The 20,144-nt window shown below is 42.3% G+C and overlaps 1 protein-coding gene and 1 pseudogene across 1 annotated transcript; both read right to left on the bottom strand.

The window, feature by feature from the left end:
* Positions 1-2,121: 2,121 nt before the first annotated feature.
* Positions 2,122-3,275, bottom strand: LOC145789202 (receptor-like protein 2; annotated as a pseudogene).
* LOC114294379 (phytosulfokine receptor 1-like) lies at positions 3,224-3,905 on the bottom strand (the record flags this gene model as incomplete). Its single annotated transcript, XM_082918197.1, has 1 exon — positions 3,224-3,905. A coding segment is annotated over one exon (621 nt), but the record flags the coding sequence as incomplete, so codon positions are not given.
* Between the last annotated feature and the right edge of the window lie 16,239 nt (positions 3,906-20,144).

Below are 20,144 nucleotides of genomic sequence, written 5' to 3'. Positions count from 1 at the left end.
TGAAGGGTATTTTGATGCAAACTAGATATCGGATACTAGAGACTCAAAATCCACTAGTGGGTATGTCTTCACTCTTGGTGGGACAACTGTATCTTGGAAATCTTCCAAATAGACTTGCATTGCTAGATCTACTATGGAATCAAAATTTATTGCTTCAGATAAAGTTGGGGAAGAAGCAGTATGGCTTTCTCACTTCCTTGAAGATATTCCAATGTGGCCAAAATCGGTACCTGTTATATGCATACATTGCGATAGTTAATCAGCAATAGGTAGAGCACAGAGTCATATATATAATGGTAAGTCTTCGTCATCAACATAACACCGTGAGATAACTACTCTTTAATGGCATTATTTCCATTAAATATGTGAAGTCTAAAGACAATATAACGGATCCACCAACCAAAGGGTTAGTAAGAGAGTTAGTTGAGAATTCATCGAGGAGAATGGGACTTAAGCCTATTAAATAAAAGTTACCACAATAGCAATCTAACCTAGTTGACTAGAGATCCCAAGATTTAGGTTCGAAGGGACAACCGGGTTGTGTATGACTCATAAGGATCACTGGGGAGTCAAACTCCTACCCATTTCTATGATGGAATAGTGATGTCTATAGCGTTTTTGGTTAAGTAATACTTTTAATGATTCTTATATCTAGGAATACTTAGTGGAGTATGACAAGATACTTTTCATAAGAATCACCTATATGAGTGTAAACTGGGTCGGTTCTATGAAATTTGTGAAGGGCTACAATTCTCTAGAGCACTCATGAAAGACCAAGTTATTCAGGGCCAAAATGAATACAGTAGTGAGAACTAAACTATGCCTGGTAATATTCTGTGTGACTTCTATTGTCTTGGTTTACACAAATGGCTGAACAATTCAAGGCATCATATTCACTGATTAGCTAGTAAATCCGATAGAGTCTCACAAGGGAAGATTCAAAACTAAAAGCTAACTATCTTTTGCAGAATATTTCTGATTTCTGTACTCTCAGTAATTAAATCATGTTGTTGCATTTTCTCTCCATTAAATTCCATTCATGTAGGGGATTGTTGAAAATAATGGTTTTCATAGACTTATTTTGGGCCAACTTTGAGCCCAATTTTGAGTGGGTCCTACACATTTTTTGGAGTGGGTCCAAAGAAGTGATGTGTTCCTTGCCGTATGGCAAGTCACATTGTGAAGACAGTTCGTCAAAACCATTTATGAGTGAATGCGAAATTGACGTTATTTTCGGGTTAGTGGAATGGACAATTAAAGAAGTAAAATGTGGGTTTCCTTAAAATGGATTGTCCTACATTGAAACTTAAAGAGAACTTATATGTTTATATAAGTTCTAGGTAGGAATACTGGGGTTGGGTGGCACCTTAAGTTTGTAAAATGGAGGAGTTATGGATAAAGTGAGCTTTGGCTCAAACCATCACACACGAGTGTGGCTCCGTCTTCGGGTGCGGATTGTAATTTTTTGAACAAAATTTATTTGAATTTCTTCAAATTCTTGCGGGAAAATTATTTGAATTTCTAAAAGAAATTAATTTAATTTTTTGGGCCAAATTTTTTCTGTCCAAATAGTCCAAACAGTGCCCTTGTTCAATCCAATTTCCAACAAGTTCAAACAGGTTAAACCGAATAGATTAAAATGTCCAGCAGGTTCAAACACGTTTGCACTTGTTCAAATTGAAATCGTAGCTATTTAAATTGAAATCAAACCTGTTCAGGTTTGAAAACCTACCTGTTCGGGTCTGTCCCAACAGTCACCATTGGCCTATAAATAGAGATCATTTCTAGCAGATTTTCACATCCAGAAAATTCATTTGTTTTCCCAATTTTGCTTTCTCTTTGTATTATTCTTCATTCTAGTTTTTAGAGCAATATTTGAAAGTATAGAACACAGGTTCTCATTCACCGAAACAGATTTTTTTTTAGTCCTAATACAATCTGCGAAAGATCATTGTATCCTGGGAGATAGACGTCATTTATCCGTAAGTACCGACGCGGGACGAATCTATCTTAAGGAGAGAGTGTCATACACTCGACTTGGTCATTTTTGTACTTATTCACATCGGTAAATAAATTCTGTAACTAATTTATTTTTAGTTGTTTGATTTAGTTTCAAATCATTTATTTTACATAGAAGATTGTTCCAACAAACATGCTAGCGCTCGTGATTTGCTTGAGGAAAAATGGGAATGCAAAACCTAGAAACCATGGCGAAATTGTTCCATCCAATTGATTCCCCGATAAATCCAACAATTGCAAATTTGTTAAGCCTCTCAACCACTAAAAGAACAGACCAGTGAGTCTGCAATTGCCAATAAAGAAAGCCTTCCAATTTTTAAACCCTAGATTAGGACAGGAAGGCAATTGTTCACCATGAAAACTAAAGGCAAGAGCCAAAATAGTCAAGTTTTGGCAATGCTGCAAGATATCAAGGGCAACTGAGAGGCTAAAAATGGTCGAACTTGATAATGAAAGCCTAGAGAAACCATGAAAATTCCTAAAGCTTTTTGGGATTTGCCCGATAAAGTTGTTTCACGAAAGACTGATTGGTTTCAGGCGCGGACAGAGGGAGAGATTATCAAAACTGGCCCAGTGAATTGATTAGTGGCTAAACTAAGTGAAACCAAATGGTTCATTTTATTTCAGACCAATTCAAATCAATTACACCATTCAAAGAATTGTTCCTCAAAACAAGTGAAGTAATAGTCCTAGAATTTGCCAGAGAATTGGGAATTTCATCGAAAAAATTATTCAGCTTGTTTGGTTGTGTTTTTCCAAAAACACTTTTCAAAAAATTCTACTTTCTTATTTTCCGTGTTTTTTTTGTTTTTATTGAATTTTTTTAATATTTTAAGTAATTTTTTTTTTTACTTTTTAAACATACCTAACATAAATATACTTAAAAAGTAAAATATTTGTGAAAAAAATCTTTTAAAAATTCACTAAATACCAAAAATACAAAAAAAATACGAAAATTCAGTACATTTTTTTATATTTTTATGTATTTATTAAAATTTTAAAATATTTTTTCACAAATTTTTCACTTTTTAGATGCATCTAACTAAAGTGTATCTAAAAAGGTCAAAAAAATATTCAAAATTTTAAAAATATTCACTAAAAATAAAAAAACACGAAAACCAAAAGACTAAATTTTTAAAAAATTTAATTTAAAAAACTCAACCCAAACACACTGAATGGATTTGCAAGAAAATTTTCACCAAGCCAGAGATGTTCTAACGAGCTGCAATTCCCAAACCTAGATGGAATTCTACCATAGAAGTAATTCACAGAAAAATCAATCTACAAATCTCCATAGGAACCGAGTTTTCGAATGAATTATCAGAAATGTCGAAGGACTCGACAAAAAGGAGGTTAACACTAATCGGAATTGAACTAGAGAAATCGTTTTTGCTGAGGTCGATGACTTGTAGATTCGACAATTGAAATAGAGATGGAGGAAGAGAGCCTTCGAGGAAATTGATAGAGAGGTTTAGGGTTGTGAGTTGGTCTAAACCAGTGAAAGTAGTTTGGTTGAGTTTGGCCATCAATCTCTTCCCTGAGAGTTCTAATTTCACAACCCTACCAGAATTGATAGGATCATTGAGAAAACCAAGAGAAGAAGATGAGCTGCAAGTGATTCCTAACCAATTACAGCAATTAGGGTTTGAAAAAGATGAATTTGAGCTTCCCCAATCATTAAAAGTCCCTGAATCTAACCTAATCAAGAAAGCCTCCAAAGCCTTGAGATCATTCGAATTGCAAGTCAGGTATTGGGAATTTGAAACCTGAACTTGTGAAGAGAACACAAGAAGGAAAATGAAGATAACCCACAACTCCAACACAACACCCACCTCTGAAAAACAATTCCTAGAGAGAAAAAGAGGAGATAGATAGATAGATAGGTGGTAAAGTCAGGTCCTGGAAGAACCCATTTGGTAGAAGATGAATTATGATATGGGTTTCGTTAGATTGGGTTTTTTTTGGGTTTGTAGCAACAATCAAAGAGGAAAGAGAAAATCAAGAAGGAAGGTAAAGGAAAAGATAGAGAGAGCAATCTGAAAGAGAAATGAATGGGAGGGGAGAGAGAGAGAGAGAGAGAGATTGCTTAACTTTCTTTTCTTTGAGTTGTTACAATTACAGAGATAATTAAGAGTTGAAGAGTTTAGAGAGAGAGAGAGCAAACAGACAATTGGGGAGTTGAAATGGAAAGGAGAGAGATTGTGTGATTCATTTGATTGTGTAGAATCCGGATCCTCGGCCGCCCTACCCGGTAGCCCTACCCGGCAGCCCCCCAAAACGACGTCGTTTTGGGGTTTTTTTTTTTTTTTTTTTTTTCTTTTCTTCTTCTTCGTTCTTGCTTTTCTTCTTCTTCGAACAGAGAAACCAGAGGGGAGGGGAGAGGGAGAAGAGGGAGGAAGGAGGAGGGAGGAGGCTGCGAGCTCGCCATCGCAGCTCGTCGCCTCGTCGCCGGCCGTCGCAGCCGTCCGATCGTCGACCGATCCAGCTCGTCGCAGCAGCTCACCGCTGTCGCCTCCGCCTCCGGCCCCGGCTCCGCCTCCTCCTCCTCCTCCTCCACTGGTTATGGCCCCCTCCTTCCCTTCCTCCTCCTCCCCCTCCCTCCTCCTTCCTCCCTCTCCTTCCTCCCTCTCTTCCTCTGTGTTTTTTTTTTTTTTGAAAATTTGCCCCCAAAACGACGTCGTTTTGGGGGCTGCCGGGTTGGGCTGCCGGGTTGGGCGGCCGAGAATCCGGACTCGATTGTGTATGTAGTATCTCTGCTTCACGGTCTCAGTGTTTAATAGAGGAATGGGTTAAACCGGGAATTGGCTTATGCCAGTCACGAGTGGGGTCGGGGATAGAGATGGTACGTGGGTTATGCCAATGTTATTTTGGCCTCGTTTGTTTTCAAACATAGAATTAAGGGGATTGATAATGAGAAAATTAATAGTGAATAAAATTAAGTAAAATTATATTTATTCTGATGATAATTGCTAGTGTAAGAATTGTTAAATTATTATTTTATAAAAAAAATATAAAATATTAAAACAAATAAAATTATGATTTTTACTTAACAAAAAATACAAAAACATTAAACATTAATGTTCAAAAAAAAAAAAATACCAACATGTAAAAAAAAAAAAAAAAACCTAAGTCGGAGGACTAAATACCTAATACCACCTCCACCTCCACCTCCACCTCCTCCCAACATTAGTGGGTTCCACCTCCATCTCAATCCCAATCCCCCTCTCCATCTCCCAAAACAAACGGGGCATTTGGGTTTATATCAGAATTATTTTATACTTTTTTAATTGTTTTATGTTATCAAGTTATGTTGCTTGTAATTTGTGTCTGGTTTGTATCGTGTTAACATGTTATGTTAAAAAAAATTATTACTAGTTAAATGATTTGGATCCAACTTGAGAGATTTATTTGGACTTGGTGAGTCCGTTTTGGAGTTGATTTCCATAATTTGGAGAATTCACTTTTTAATATTTGTTGAATAAAATATTCATATAAAAAATTAAAATAATTAAAGATTAATAGCTATATGTTTGGATTATATATTACAAAAAAATACATTCCTTGAAATTATATTTATCGTCTATTTTTTAAAGATAAAAATCATTTAATCACATAGCTACTAATACCTAATTATCTCAATATTTTGCATAAATATTCTACTGGAGTCCGAAAAAATTAAATAATTTAAATTATTGAGATTGGCCACTAAACGGGCCATAGAACCTAATCTTGCAAGTTAGATGACCAACTTCAAAGAATTCAACCCTCAACCCTTAATTGAAAATATCAAATGTATGCAAAAAAAAAATTAAAAGTTTTCTTGACAAGTTGAATTCAATGAAATAAATTTCTAGTAAATGCAATTATTAATAAAAATCTTTTATGTCAACTTAATTTTATTTTTTAATCTACCAAAATTATATTATATTATTATTATTTTTTATTAGATTAACTTTTAAGTCCCATGACACCCCTAATAAAAATAAGAAGAATTTTTTTAAGATCCCTGGTATTAAGATTTCATAAGATAAAGAATATGTAATATTTTCATAGTGGTTGAGGCCACTCAACATTTTTTCAAAGAAATTTCGATTTAGAAAAATTTTGAAACACAAATAGATGTCTCTGTACTTTAAAATTCTGATTTGCTCAATTTATCTGATTTTCTTGTGTTTTAAAATTTTCTCTATATTTTGAAATTTCTCTAGGTTGAAATGTCTTTGATTTACTCACAAATTTCGCGTGTTTTGACCAATTTTATCTGGTTTGCTCACATTTTTCTCAGTGTTTCGACCAAATCAGAGAAAGCGAGAGAATTTAAAGTATTAATTTATTTTATCGTCATTTCCACCAATACACTAAATTTTTTCTCATACAAAAATCAACTTGTATAAACTTTCGGAGACTAAGAATTAACTGTGTAACTAAATGAGGGACTAACACATGAATGACGAGTTAAGTATATATATACATATATCAAAAAAAGATATGTTTGATAGCATAAGTAATAATATTATTTTGCAATACTTTCAGAAAACTAAAAATTGTTGTGGACAATTGCAAAAGTTGTATGGTATCTATATGTTTGTTTCCAGTTCAAGCAAATAATGTTATTGTCCCTAATTTTTTTTTTCCTCTCTATGTGATTTGACAAGCTTACTTTAGTTGATAATATTAGGAATATATGAAATTACATTATAGTCCTTGATACTGATGGGCACCCAAGAGAGCCCAGTCCACGGTCTGGGTAATACTGGAACAAGACTAACAAAATAATGGGCATCCAAGAGGGCCGAGCCCACAGTCTGGGTAATGTTGGACTAGAACTAACGGCACACAAACACAGGTAGGAAAATAGCCATGTAAGCAGACAAAGATCTTGCAAAGTTATTGCGCTCACACATCAGCCATTTAATAAGGTCCTCGCAGCATTAATGCAACAAGCTCTTCGCGCCGAAGGGGGACAGACTCACCATGAATGATGTAAACTAGACTATAGACTTTCGGCCAACAAGACAATCTGGAATAGACAATGAAATGATGAGCAAAGGATATAAGGAAGCTTTTGAGATACGTTAAAGGTTATGTTCTTTCTCCTTCTCTTCTATCTATCTATAATCAATCTCCATAGCCTAAGTTGGTCGTTGGAGTGTTCGTCGGGGAATCCCCTCCTCCTCCTAACCTTTGGACCTTTTTGCAGGCTCATTCGGGAAACACCGTAGTTAGTAAACCTATTGGAAGCGTGGATCAGTCCGACCCATCCTCCATTGGAACCGTTACATCATCAGTTAGTGCCAGAAACCCTATTCCGCAGATACAGTTGTGTTCATTGTTAATGGAAGGAACCCAGTTATCACCCACCTCTTACTTTAGGGTGGATGGTCACGACCAGGTCCATGGCTTTCCAACACAATGCTGGTAACCTTGAAGCTGAGTCCTCTAATCCAAATAACCCACCTTTATATTTCGTAGAACTCACCAACGGCATCAATCATTTAAACGAGCAAAACCAGGTCTTGATCAATGCCTTGCTCCAACGGGATCTCCCCGTTCATCCTCCACCACCACCAGACATCTCTCCAAACTGGAAACAAACTCTAGGCCACCCACTCCAACCACATGCTCCTCAAAGACCTCTTCCCTCACCTTTCATCCCACGAGCTCACCTGCTAAATTCGGAGGGTTTACGGCCCCTGCCTCAGGAACTGCTTCCCCCACCTCAGGGGTCGCATCCATCACACCACGCTTCCGTCCCTGAAGGTGAAGCTAGTAGCGTTTAACCCCCATTTCCCTCTGGCGGTGACAATGTTCCCATTTGGGACGCAGAACTGCGAGCCATGAAGCTCCAACTTCAGGGGGTTATGCAAATCATGCAGAACAATCCTTCTAGAACAGTCAACTCCCCCTTTGCTGCATCCATCAGGGACAAACCCCTACCCTCCAAGTTTAAGATACTGCCAATTGACACCTTCGACCGCACAACTGATCCGGTTGACCATTTAGAAGCTTACAGGACCCTCATTATCCTCCATGCTTTCCTTGACGAAATCATGTATCGTGCTTTCCCCGTAATGCTCAAGGGGTCGGTGCGACTATAGTTCAGTCAATTACCGTCTGACTCTGTCACCACTTTCCAGCAACTAAGTGACTCCTTCCTGAGCTATTTCATCGGTGCTCAGCGTCAGCGACAACTAGTGACCCAGCTGTTGAATATTCAACAAATTGACGGGTAATCGTTGTGCAATTTTGTCACTCGCTTTAATTCAGAAGCCCTCCAAGTTTAGAATAATGATAATAAGGTCATCTTAATAGCATTCATAGTTGGCTTGCACCCATCTGATTTTCTTTTCTCCCTCTCCAAAAACCCTTCGACGACCATGGCCACCCTCCTTACCAAAGCCTAGAAATACATGAACGCCGAAGACTCTTTAGCAGCCCGCCAAGACTCTACACCTAAACCCTCACAACCCAAAGACAAGAGAAAAGAGTCAGAACCTAGACATCCCTAATGTACTCATCTTAACCGACCTCCACGCTTTGACCGAGCGGTTTCTTCCCAACCGTCTGGCCGCATCGAGCAGTACACCCCTCTTAACACACCCATGGAACATGTCCTAAACCAAATCTAGCAGGATTATAACTTGAAATGACCCCAACCTTCCAAGTTTCCTTCCAATTGACAAGATCAGTCCAAATACTGCCACTTCCACTATGACCATGGCCATAACACGGATGAATGCGTCAATCTTAAGGATTAAGTCGAGGACCTAGTCCGTCAGGGATGCTTAACTCGGTTCACTGCACCTCGACCTTATCAAAGGGCCAGAACCTACCTCCCAAAGCGAAACAATAGACTCACCCCACCACGACCAGCTGACCCGACTCGGTGGGAGGGTGATAGGGCCCAACACCAACCTTAAGCTCCAAGAGCTGGTGAAATTAGGGTCATTGCAGGTGGACTCGCGTGCGGTGGACCCTCGCGGTCGGCATAGTGAGCCGAGCTTAGACGAACCAGGCAGGGGTCAGACAAGGAAGTAACGCTGGTCGACCGACCCCCAAGCAACCCAAGCAATGGTTGGAATCGATTACCTTCACAGATACAGATTATGAAGGCATCTGATACCCTCATGACAACCCATTTGTCATCTCCTCTCTCCTTTCCAACTACAAGGTTCGACGTGTGCTCGTCGAGAATGATATCTCCTTAGACATTATCTTCCTCAATGCTTTCAAGCAGCTCCAGATTGGTGAAGAAAAGTTATCACCTCTGCAAACGCCTTTAGTTGGCTTCACTGGGGACCAGGTAATTTATATAGGGTCTATCGACCTACCAATCACTATCGGTGAGTACCCAAGGCAAAATACAAAGATTTTTACCTTTCTTGTTGTTGATTGCCCCTCTGCCCAAAACGTAATCTTTGGACGCACAACACTCAATGCTTTCCAAGCTATGACACCCACTTACCAGCTGGCAATCAAATTTTTGACTGATCATGGGGTCGGCATCATAAGGGGTGAGTAGACCGTGGCTAGAGAATGCTACGTCGCTTTGTTAAAAGAAGTAAAAATGAAAGGTGCTATGATCATAGAAGGTCTTGATGTCAGAGATAAGGAGGAACTAATTAGGGGGAAACTAGTGGAAGAGTTAATTGAAGTGTCTATCAACCCTGACGATCCAAGAAAAATGGCTAAGATTGGTAGCCAACTGTCTCCTCAGGCCAAGGCCGGCCTGACGACTCTCTTAGCTAAGAACAACGATGTCTTTGCTTGGACTCATTCGGATATGCCAAGCATCGACCCTGCTTTTATCACTCATCGCCTTAGTATTGAGCCCTAGTTCCGACCGTTCCGCCAAAGCAATGCATTTTGCATCCAAAGCGCAACAGTCTCATCACCACTGAGGTAGACAAGCTATTGAAGGCACAGTTCATCAAAAATATGGACTATCCCAGATGGTTGTCTAACGTAGTCTTGGTCCACAAAAATAATGGCAAATGGCGACTATGCATCAACTACTCTGACCTCAATCAAGCCTACCCCAAAGATAGCTACCCACTTCCTAGAACAGATCTATTGGTCGACACGATTGCGGGACATTAGATGCTTAGCTTCATGGATGCTTTTTTCAGCTATAATCAGATCTTATTGCGTGCAGCTGACCAGGAGCACACCTCTTCCATTATTGATAGGGGGACTTATCACTACTGTATAATGCCATTCGGTTTGAAGAATGTAGGGGCCACTTACCAACATCTGGTTAATGCCGTTTTCAAAAACCAAACAGGTCAGAATATGGAGGTTTATGTCGATGACATGCTCTTTAAGAGCAAACTCTCCTCCAATCACTTAGCGGACCTACGAGAGACTTTCCAGACCTTGTGCAAGTACCAGATGAATCTGAATCCAGAAAAGTGCGCCTTTGGCGTCAGATCTGGTAAATTTTTGGGGTTCATGGTCAGCCACCGAGGTATTGAGGCCAACCCAAAAAAGATCAAGGCACTGATAGAAATGCAGTCTCCCTGAACAGTGAAGGAGGTCCAACGGCTCACTGGTACAGTCGCCACCCTCAACCGTTTTATTTCCCGAGCAATTGACATATGCCTTCCATTTTTCAAAGTTCCCCAATAAGCCTTCGAATGGAACACCGAGTCAAAGGAGGCCTTCCAACAACTAAAACAGTGCCTAGCCAATCTCCCTCTCCTCTCTCAAGCATTGCCAGGAGAGACCCTTTTCCTTTACTTAGCTATCTCTACCATGGCGGTCAGTGCTGTCCTCATCAGGGAAGACGACTCAGTCCAACGCCCAGTTTACTACATTAGCCGTGCACTCCGGGGGGCTGAACAAAACTATTCTTTATTAGAGAAAATGGCTTTGGCTCTGGTCATCGCCTCTAGACGCCTCCGACCCTATTTCCAGGCACATTCAATTATGGTCCTCACTGACTAACCTTTAAGGAAAATTATGCAACAACCAAAGTCATCAGGCAGACTCATGCAATGGTCTATCAAATTGAGTCAATATGAGATCTCTTATCGACCTCGAACAACAATCAAAGGCCAAGTCGTTGTCAACTTCATCCTGGAATTCACCAACCTTACCTCACACATACCCCCTCCATGGCCACAGGTTATTCCCCGACAACCGATCTCCATTGTTGGACCCTTAACGTTGATGGATCATCCCACAAAAAGGTTAGTGGAACCGGTTTAATCCTCATTACCCCAGAGGGCGAATACTTCAAGTGTGCCCTCTGTTTTCTATTCGACGCAAATAATAACGAGGCTGAGTATGAGGCCCTCATAACGGGTCTCCGACTAGTTAAGGACATTGGGGTCGACCAAATCCACGTGTTCAGTGATTCCCAATTGGTTGTCGGACAAATAACTAGGAAGTTTGATGCGAAGGAAGAAGCCATGCGAGCATAAAGGGACATCGCTCTTTCCCTCACCCACGTTTTCAGTAGTTTCCAGATCTAGCACATCCTCAGGTCAGACAATTCTTAGGCAGATGAAATGGCCTAATTAGCTTCGGCCAACCAGTCGAATCTCAGTCATGGCGTCTGAGTCGAATACCTGACCACTCTCGCCGTTTCGCCAGATCCACAAGGGGTCCACTTCCTCTAGAACGAGCCTATCCCATGGGCCCAAGACATCATCTTGTTCTTAGAACAAGGGGTGTTACTAGACGCTAAACAAGAGGCCAATAAAGTTAGGGCTCGGTCGTCCCATTATGTCATCATCAGTGGCCTACTGTACAAACGGGGATTCTTACGCCCATACCTCAGGAGTCTCAGTCCTGCTCAAGCGAACTATGTGATGAGAGAAATGTATGAGGGCGTTTGTGGCAACCATTCAGGCGGACTGTCTCTGGCCCATAAAATTCTCCGCACAGGTTATTTCTGGTCCACGATCAATCAAGACGCCATTGACTTTGTGCTTAAGTGTGATAAATGTCAGTGCTTTGCCAATATCTTTCATGCACCGCCAGCGGAACTGATCACACTCAGTAGTCCCTACCCCTTTGCCAAGTAGGGAATCAACTTAATCGGTCCTTTACCCACTAGCAGAGGCCAAGTCAAGGTCGATGTGGTTGCCATTGATTGCTTCACAAAATGGGTGGAAGCAGAACCTCTTGCTACAATCACTGAACGAAACACTACTAAGTTCATCTGGTAATCAATCGCGTGCCAATTCAGAATCCCCCAAGCCATTGTCTCAGATAATGGAAAACAATTCGACAATGCCAAATTCAGGAAATTCTGTGAAGAGCTCTACATCAGACCATGTTTTTCCTCTCCAGGCCATCCCCAAGCTAACGGGCAAGTTGAAGTCATCAATCGCTCCCTTTTGAAGATCATTAAGACTAAATTGGAAGCCGCCAAAGGACACTGGGCTGAGGAATTACCGAACGTACTCTAGGCCTATTGAACGACAGCTCGCACCCCTACATGAGAGACCCCATTTCGCCTAACATACGACGTCGAGGTGGTCATCCCCGTGGAAATTGGTCTATCGACCCCCCAGGTGCTACATCCGAACTAAACGAAGAGCTACGACGGGCCGACCTAGACCTAATCGAAGAGCTCTGAGAGTCAATTATTGTCAAGCTAGCATCATATCAACAGAGAATGAAACACATTATAACCGTAGAGTCAGATCCTGAGAATTCACAGTAAGCGACCTAGTCTTACGTGCAGCCACTTTCGCCACCAAAAACCCAACTGAGGGCAAGCTAGCAGCTAAGTGGGAAGGACCTTACATCGTCACAGCCAGACCCCGTCCGGGCACTTACCGTCTCCAAGACATGGTGGGCAGAGGCCTCTTTTATCCATGGAATGCAGAGCACTTAAAAGCATGTGTAACAAGCCCGCGGGGGGACCTCGCTACAGCTCGGACTCGACTTTCGTAGTCACGGTTCTAAGTCTGAACCGAAAAGTCCAAATCCGGCAAATCGTTTTTGAGAAAAACAGATTTTTGAAAGAAGTGCCAAACATGGACTGCTTTGCCAGATACAGAGTCGCCACCTAAATATTTTATTTTGGGAAATTTAGGAAACCCTGACTCGGTGCCAAAAGGCCACGTGTCCGTCATCACCAAAGTTGCCTCGGCTCGGGAACTTGGGTACGATTGGGGAAGGTCACTTCGTGAGCACCCCCGCTCGCCCGGTCATAGACCGGCCTCTACTAACCATGATATCAATTTTTGAAAACATTGTGAGTTCTTATACCGGTTATTAGCCTAGGTTACTATGTGATGCGCACAGCATATAAGTATAGACCGGGTCGCCCAAATTGGAACAAAACATTTCATGCTTGTTTTTGAAAATGGTTTGCTACCCGCAGGTAGGCTTGAAACATTTTGATGATTCATTCCAATTCAGATAACCCAACCTTCACCCACAGGCATTCAGGCAGATATATCAGATAAGCACATAGCCTCATGGTAAGCATGCTATCATGGCATTCACTCACACGCATGCAAGGATGCTAAAGCATAAAGCTTACCGAGTACTCCAAGCCAAAAACAGAAACTACATTAGAAATCATGCATGATCCTAAGTATACAAAAATGCTTAATGCAACACATGCAGAATGCAACTATAATAGGCTCGGCTATTCTAAGATGGCATATGAAATGCTATAACTAACATGTATTCAACTTTGAAATTGAAAGTACAATGCAGTTAGTATGATGCGCCGAGCCCGGTGCATGCAATACAGATGGATGAATGCAAACATGCTGTCATACTGTATGCCAATTTAAATATGCCCTAATCTAACCATCGTAAGCGGATAAATAAAAGGGAGAAAGACGTGGAGTTGGAAGACATACATCACACTCACGCACACTTATTACAGTTGTGCCCTCACTCGGAGGGTCCGAATAAATAATACAGTCCAAATATTACAGTCCCCAAAATAAAAGAATATTACAGTCCAAAATATTACAGAATTCTAATTAATTAATGAATTAACTAGAAAGCAAATAAACTGGCGTGCAAGCCAGGGACTGTCTTGCTTCTGGTGGATGATGCATGTCCGGGTTGTCTTGCGCGGAAATCCACCGGAATGCCCCAATTAGCCTCTGTTTACATCTGTTCTTGAAATGCGTGCCAAGCCCCAAAAAATTGTTGATTCTTGATTTTGCTGCAACAGAGAGCAGGAAAGGGGCATAGCAATGTATTTGCACAGATATATGCATGTCTCGATCCTCGTGCCACCAATCACGCATACCGAGGCATGATGGCCGAGGAGCCGAAATGCACAACTCAATATAGGGTGAATGCACATGAAACTACAGCTAAAACCTAACTCCATCATGGATAATCCGGAGTGTCGGTGACTGGGGAATTGAGACACATTCCGTCACTCGGAGTACGAAGTGTACCTCGTTTCCCGTGCCCGGGCTAACTCCTATTCCGGACACGATGCAATATGCATGATATGCATGAAATGCAACTAATATACAATCCTAACATACACAATGCTATGGAAGTGAAATGCCTCGAAATGCGTGCACGCGGGCACGCGAACCGAGGCAATGATATGTGCCTCGAAATACGTACACGCAGGCATGCAAACCGAGGTAATGATATGTGTCTCGAAATATGTGCACGCGGGCACGCAAACCGAGGCGATGATATGTGTCTCGAAATACGTGCACGCGGGCACGCAAACCGAGGCGATGCTATGTGTCTCGAAATACGTGCACGCGGGCACGCAAACCGAGGCGATGCTATGTGTCTCGAAATACGTGCACGCGGGCACGCAAACCGAGGCGATGATATGTGTCTCGAAATACGTGCACGCGGGCACGCAAACCGAGGCGATGATATGTGTCTCGAAATACGTGCACGCGGGCACGCAAACCGAGGCAATGCTATGTGTCTCGAAATACGTGCACGCGGGCACGCAAACCGAGGCAATGACAGAATATGATGAAATGATATGGAAATGACAAATGGGCTTATACCAACATGAGTGAGCCTCAGCCACACTCACATGGGATGCCGATCGGATAAAAATGAAGTGCCTCGAAATGCGTGCACGCGGGCACGCAAACCGAGGCGATGCAAAAGCGATGCGAATGACATGGAAAATGCAACATGGACTTATACTAACATGAGAGAGCCTCAGCCACACTCACATAAGATGCCGATGGCAGAAAATTAAGTGCCTCGAAATGCGTGCACACGGGCACGCAAATCGAGGCGATGATAAAATGCAATGAAATGGCATGGAAATGACAAATGGGCTTATACCAACATGAGTGAGCCTCAGCCACACTCACATAAGATGCCGTCGGATAAAAATGGAGTGCCTCGAAATGCGTGCACACGGGCACGCAAACCGAGGCAATGATAAAATGCGATGAAATGATATGGAAATGACAAATGGGCTTATACCAACATGAATGAGCCTCAGCCACACTCACATAGGATGCCGGCGGATAAAATGGGGTGCCTCGAAATGCGTGCACACGGGCACGCAAACCGAGGCAGTGATAAAATGCAATGAAATATGGCAAAAATGATATGCAAGCATGCCAATGGAATTTCAGCAACAAAATATGGGGGAAAACAGTCCCGAAATGAAGCGAAATGACATGAAATGCAAGGAAATGCCCCGAAATGCAACATTAGGCACCCGAAATGGCCTATAGCTATGCTAAACATGCACAACATGGACATGCAATGCAAAGACAGAAGCTAGACAGTCCCAAAAGATGCACTTTCACAGTTATAAACATGGCCAAACAGCAAGCATAGGTAAGGGAAAAATAGCATACAAGAATAGGGGCCAAAAGAGGGGTAATGAAGCAAGTGGTATAAGCTAAACCCAAACTGAAAAATTTCCTTCTACAACACTGAAGATGGGCCAAAAATATGAACATTTACAGTATATGGCAGCCTCAAAAACAGTATACAAACATGCTAAAAATATGATGCAAAATGAGGCTCAAAAGGTGCTAAAGCATGAAGTATATAAAATAATCACCAAACAGGAAAAAAATGTGAATAAAACATGAAGTATAGGCCAAAATAAGGCCACTTTCAGTTCGGACCAAGGTCCAAAAACAAAAGCAAAGAGGGCTATTAATTTACACAAAAATGGGGCCAAACAAGGGATTGAACTACAAGTGACACATGGAGACACCAAACAATGTTGAGCCCTTCTCCAATGTTGAAGAGGGGCTCAAAATAAGCCTTATATCAGTTTACAACATGCTCGAAAATAAATTGCTCATGGGCCAAAAATAGCATGCAAAATCATGACATACAAGAAGGTCAATGAAGCAAGTGTGTCATGGAGGGCTCAAACAGGGTTGAGCCCTTAATGAGAAGTGAAGATGAGCTCAAAATATGGCCCCTTTCAGTTAGGTCCGGAGCTTGAAACCAAAAAGAAATGGGGTTTAGAAATGGATCAAGAAAAAGGTTCAAAAGGGTAAAAGTGTAACTTACCCTTGAAGATTCAAGCTTTTGTGGCTTCTTGGATGGATTTGCAGCTTCTTTAGCCTTCAAGAATCCCTCCTTGCTGCTGGAAATGAGATGGTGGTGGTAGAGCTTGGTGGTGTAGAAGGAATGATGGTTAGGGAGTTAGGGTTTTTTGAAGAATTGATAAGGAAGAAGATGGAGTTGGCTATGGAGCTTTGAAGAGAAGTTTTTCTAACCCTTAGAAAGAAGGCCACCAGCTGGTTATAAGGATCAAAAAGGGGGTGTAAAGGTGGGTGAGAAGGAGAGGAAAGCTCCCCCACAAAATATCTCCCGGATTGGGATATTTTCTGGGGGAAACAGCTGCACAGCTGTAAAGTAGCAATCATGAGGAACATGGCCGGCCAAGTACTTTTTCTGCAGGTGGCCGGCCAGCCACCCCTACTAGCCGGCCAGCTAGGGGTCAAAAGGGTCAAATTGAATTAATGGCCGGCCACCACTTTTTAGTGGCCTCCCAGGTCTCCTCTTCACAACCCCGTGGTTCGAATTTGGAAATTCTAAAACAGGAGAGAGAACAAGCCAATTTTAGGAGGGGTTCAAAAGGGTCAAAAGGAATTAATGGCCGGCCACCACTTTTTAGTGGCCTCCCATGTGTGTACATCACAAATATGTGGTTGAAAGTTGGCAACACTAACCCTAGGGTGTTCAACATTAGCCCGGAAGGAGGGGTTCAAAAGGGTCAAATTGAATTAATGGCCGGCCACCACTTTTTAGTGGCCTCCCATGTGTGTACATCACAAATATGTGGTTGAAAGTTGGCAACACTAACCCTAGGGTGTTCAACATTAGCCCGGAAGTGCGAAAAACGGGCGCCGGGAGGCTCCGGAGGAGAGATAACTGGTTGCTACAACAATTACTAGCCTCCCACCCTTCAGTGACCTTCCTGGTGATAAAACAGAGGTACCTGCCAAAAATGAACGAAAACCGATGCAAAACGAATGTTCGGGGGCCAAAACACGCAGTTCGGGACCCCGGAAACTGCCCGTTAAACACCGAAAGTGGCGTTCGGCCACGAAGTGGGTTTCTCAGACCCCAGTGTCCCTCAAAAGGGAGAAAATAAGATGTATGCCGAAAATCAGAGCAAACGGAGGTGTTTAGGCGGTCCCGAACCGAGGCACACGGCCTGACGGCTCCGAAAACCGGAAACCGGGCTCCGAAATGGGAAAAATGGCCTACGGCCACCAAATGTAGCCCACGGGCACTGAGAGATAGTCTACGGGACCTCTCCCTTCCCTTAGGAAAAGAAACAGAGAAAATCGAGTCTGGTTCGCAAACCGAGACAAGGCACAGAAGAGGGTTCGGAAATTCGGAGGCGGGGCTCGCAGCCAAGACTCTGAAACTTCTGAACGAGCACATTATGCAATATCACCAAGTGCTCAACTGGTGATGTCTGAGTCTCAAGGTCGGTCAAAAATGGGGTGTCTACAGTTGCCCCTCTTTGACAGAACTCGGAAGTCACAAGTGACGGGAGTGAATGTCAAAGCCCAGAGACGACCCATTTTTGACAAGGCCGAAGACTTAGACAAACATACAAGATAAACAGAAATGTGCCCGCAGGCATGCCCGCAGGCAGGGGGGGCAAGATGCAAAATGATATGCGAGAAGATTTTGAAGATTGGACTTATACGCTACGCGAAGCCGGTTTTTGAAAGTTGGACTTATACGCTACGCGAAGCCGGTTTTGAAAGTTGGACTTATACGCTACGCGAAGCCGGTTTTGAAAGTTGGACTTATACGCTACGCGAAGCCGGTTTTGAAAATTGGACTTATACGCTACGCGAAGCCGGTTTTGAAAGTTGGACTTATATGCTACGCGAAGCCGGTTTTGAAAATTGAGGATTCATGCATGCAATGCACTGTAATGTAATAACTAAAATGCAATGTAATAGCTAAGAGGTAAAGGTACCTCACAGGGGCATTGGCAATGACTTACCTCATGCTACTGGGGATCTTCCGCTTCTTCTTGGCTGAACTGCAGGTACTACTTTTCTCCCTGACTATGGTCGCAGCTTTCCCTATTCTCCAACAGGGTGACAGACTAGGTTGGATCAGTATCCAGAATTGAGGCGCATACAGATGCTATCTCAATCTATGGGGCTGCCATACAGATTTCAAGCCGAGGATATACCCCTGGGTATTTAAACCAGACTTTAGTCTCGGAAATCCCGAACCTTTGCGTTCTAGGCATAAGCCATTCAAACTCTAGTTTCCACCGTCTCAGTTGGTCTCCTAGGAACTCACCGCAAACACAGGCAGGTGGCTATACCAGACCATCGAAAGTCGTTCGGGCACGACAAACACCAAAGGAATTGCACCTTCAGAGGATTTAAGGTCTCCTAGACCAGGGAGTGCACAAGACAGTGCGATGCAGAGTGAATGCACAAAACAGTGCTAAACAGATGCACAAAATAGTGCGATGCTAAAGGTGTACAAAACAGTACGAGCAAGGTGAATGCATAAAACAGTGCGATACCAATAAGGTGCGCAAGATAGCGCGATACAATGCACTAACAAGTACAGGTGAGATGCGCAAGATAGCGCGATGGAGTGCATGCAAAATGCAAGTAAGGTGCACAAAACAGTGCAATGCGCAAGAAAGCGCGAGTGATTTGAAATGCACAGGACAGTGCGATACGCTAAACAGCGCGATTGAAATACACTAAACAGTGCGATTGATTCGAAATGCACTAGACAGTGCAATGCGCTAAACAGCGCGATTGATTTGAAATGCACTAGACAGTGCGATGCGCTAAACAGCGCGATTGATTTGAAATGCACTAGACAGTGCGATTGATTCGAAATGCACTAGACAGTGCGATGCGCTAAACAGCGCGATTGATTTGAAATGCACTAGACAGTGCGATGCGCTAAACAGCGCGATTGAAATGCACTAAACAGTGCGATACGCTAAACAGCGCGATTGATTTGAAATGCACTAAACCGTGCGATACGCTAAACAGCGCGATTGAAATGCACTAAACAGTGCGATACGCTAAACAGCGCGATTGATTTGAAATGCACTAAACCGTGCGATACGCTAAACAGCGCGATTGAAATGCACTAAACAGTGCGATACGCTAAACAGCGCGATTGATTTGAAATGCACTAGACAGTGCGAGTGAGATACAACCACAAGATGCACAAGACAGTGCTAGTGAGATACAAAGTGTAAGTGCACAAGATAGTGCGAGTGAATGCATGTTCTATGCAAATGAGGTGCATTTTCTATGCAAATATGGAAGAGTGCATTTTCTATGCAAGTATGGAAGAGTGCATTTTCTATGCAAAAGATACGAGCATTTTCTATGCAAGAAACAGGAGCATATTCTGTGCAATATTGAAAGCAAATTCTATGCAGATTCGAAAGTAGGCATATTCTATGCATGAATCATAACGGTGTGTGGCACGCATGCAACAGAAGTGTATATGAAAGTGCACATTCTATGTAGTAGAGGAGCATCAAATATGTACTCTGGTGCCTTTGATTTATCTCTTAGAGGACTTTGCAACACACTCAGCTCAAAAGGGGCACACCCTGTTCATATTGGCGGGAGATAACATCTGTTGCTGCTGCTTTAATTGCCGTTCCGACTTGAAGCATGCTTAAGCTTGGAGTAGAGGCACGCTCATTCTTC

Source organism: Camellia sinensis, chromosome 3, assembly GCF_055761805.1.
Source record: "Camellia sinensis isolate YWXY chromosome 3, ASM5576180v1, whole genome shotgun sequence".
Classification (NCBI taxonomy): domain Eukaryota; kingdom Viridiplantae; phylum Streptophyta; class Magnoliopsida; order Ericales; family Theaceae; genus Camellia; species Camellia sinensis.
The sequence above is the reverse complement of the archived record's forward strand: the minus strand, read 5'-3'. Positions and strand labels throughout refer to the sequence as shown.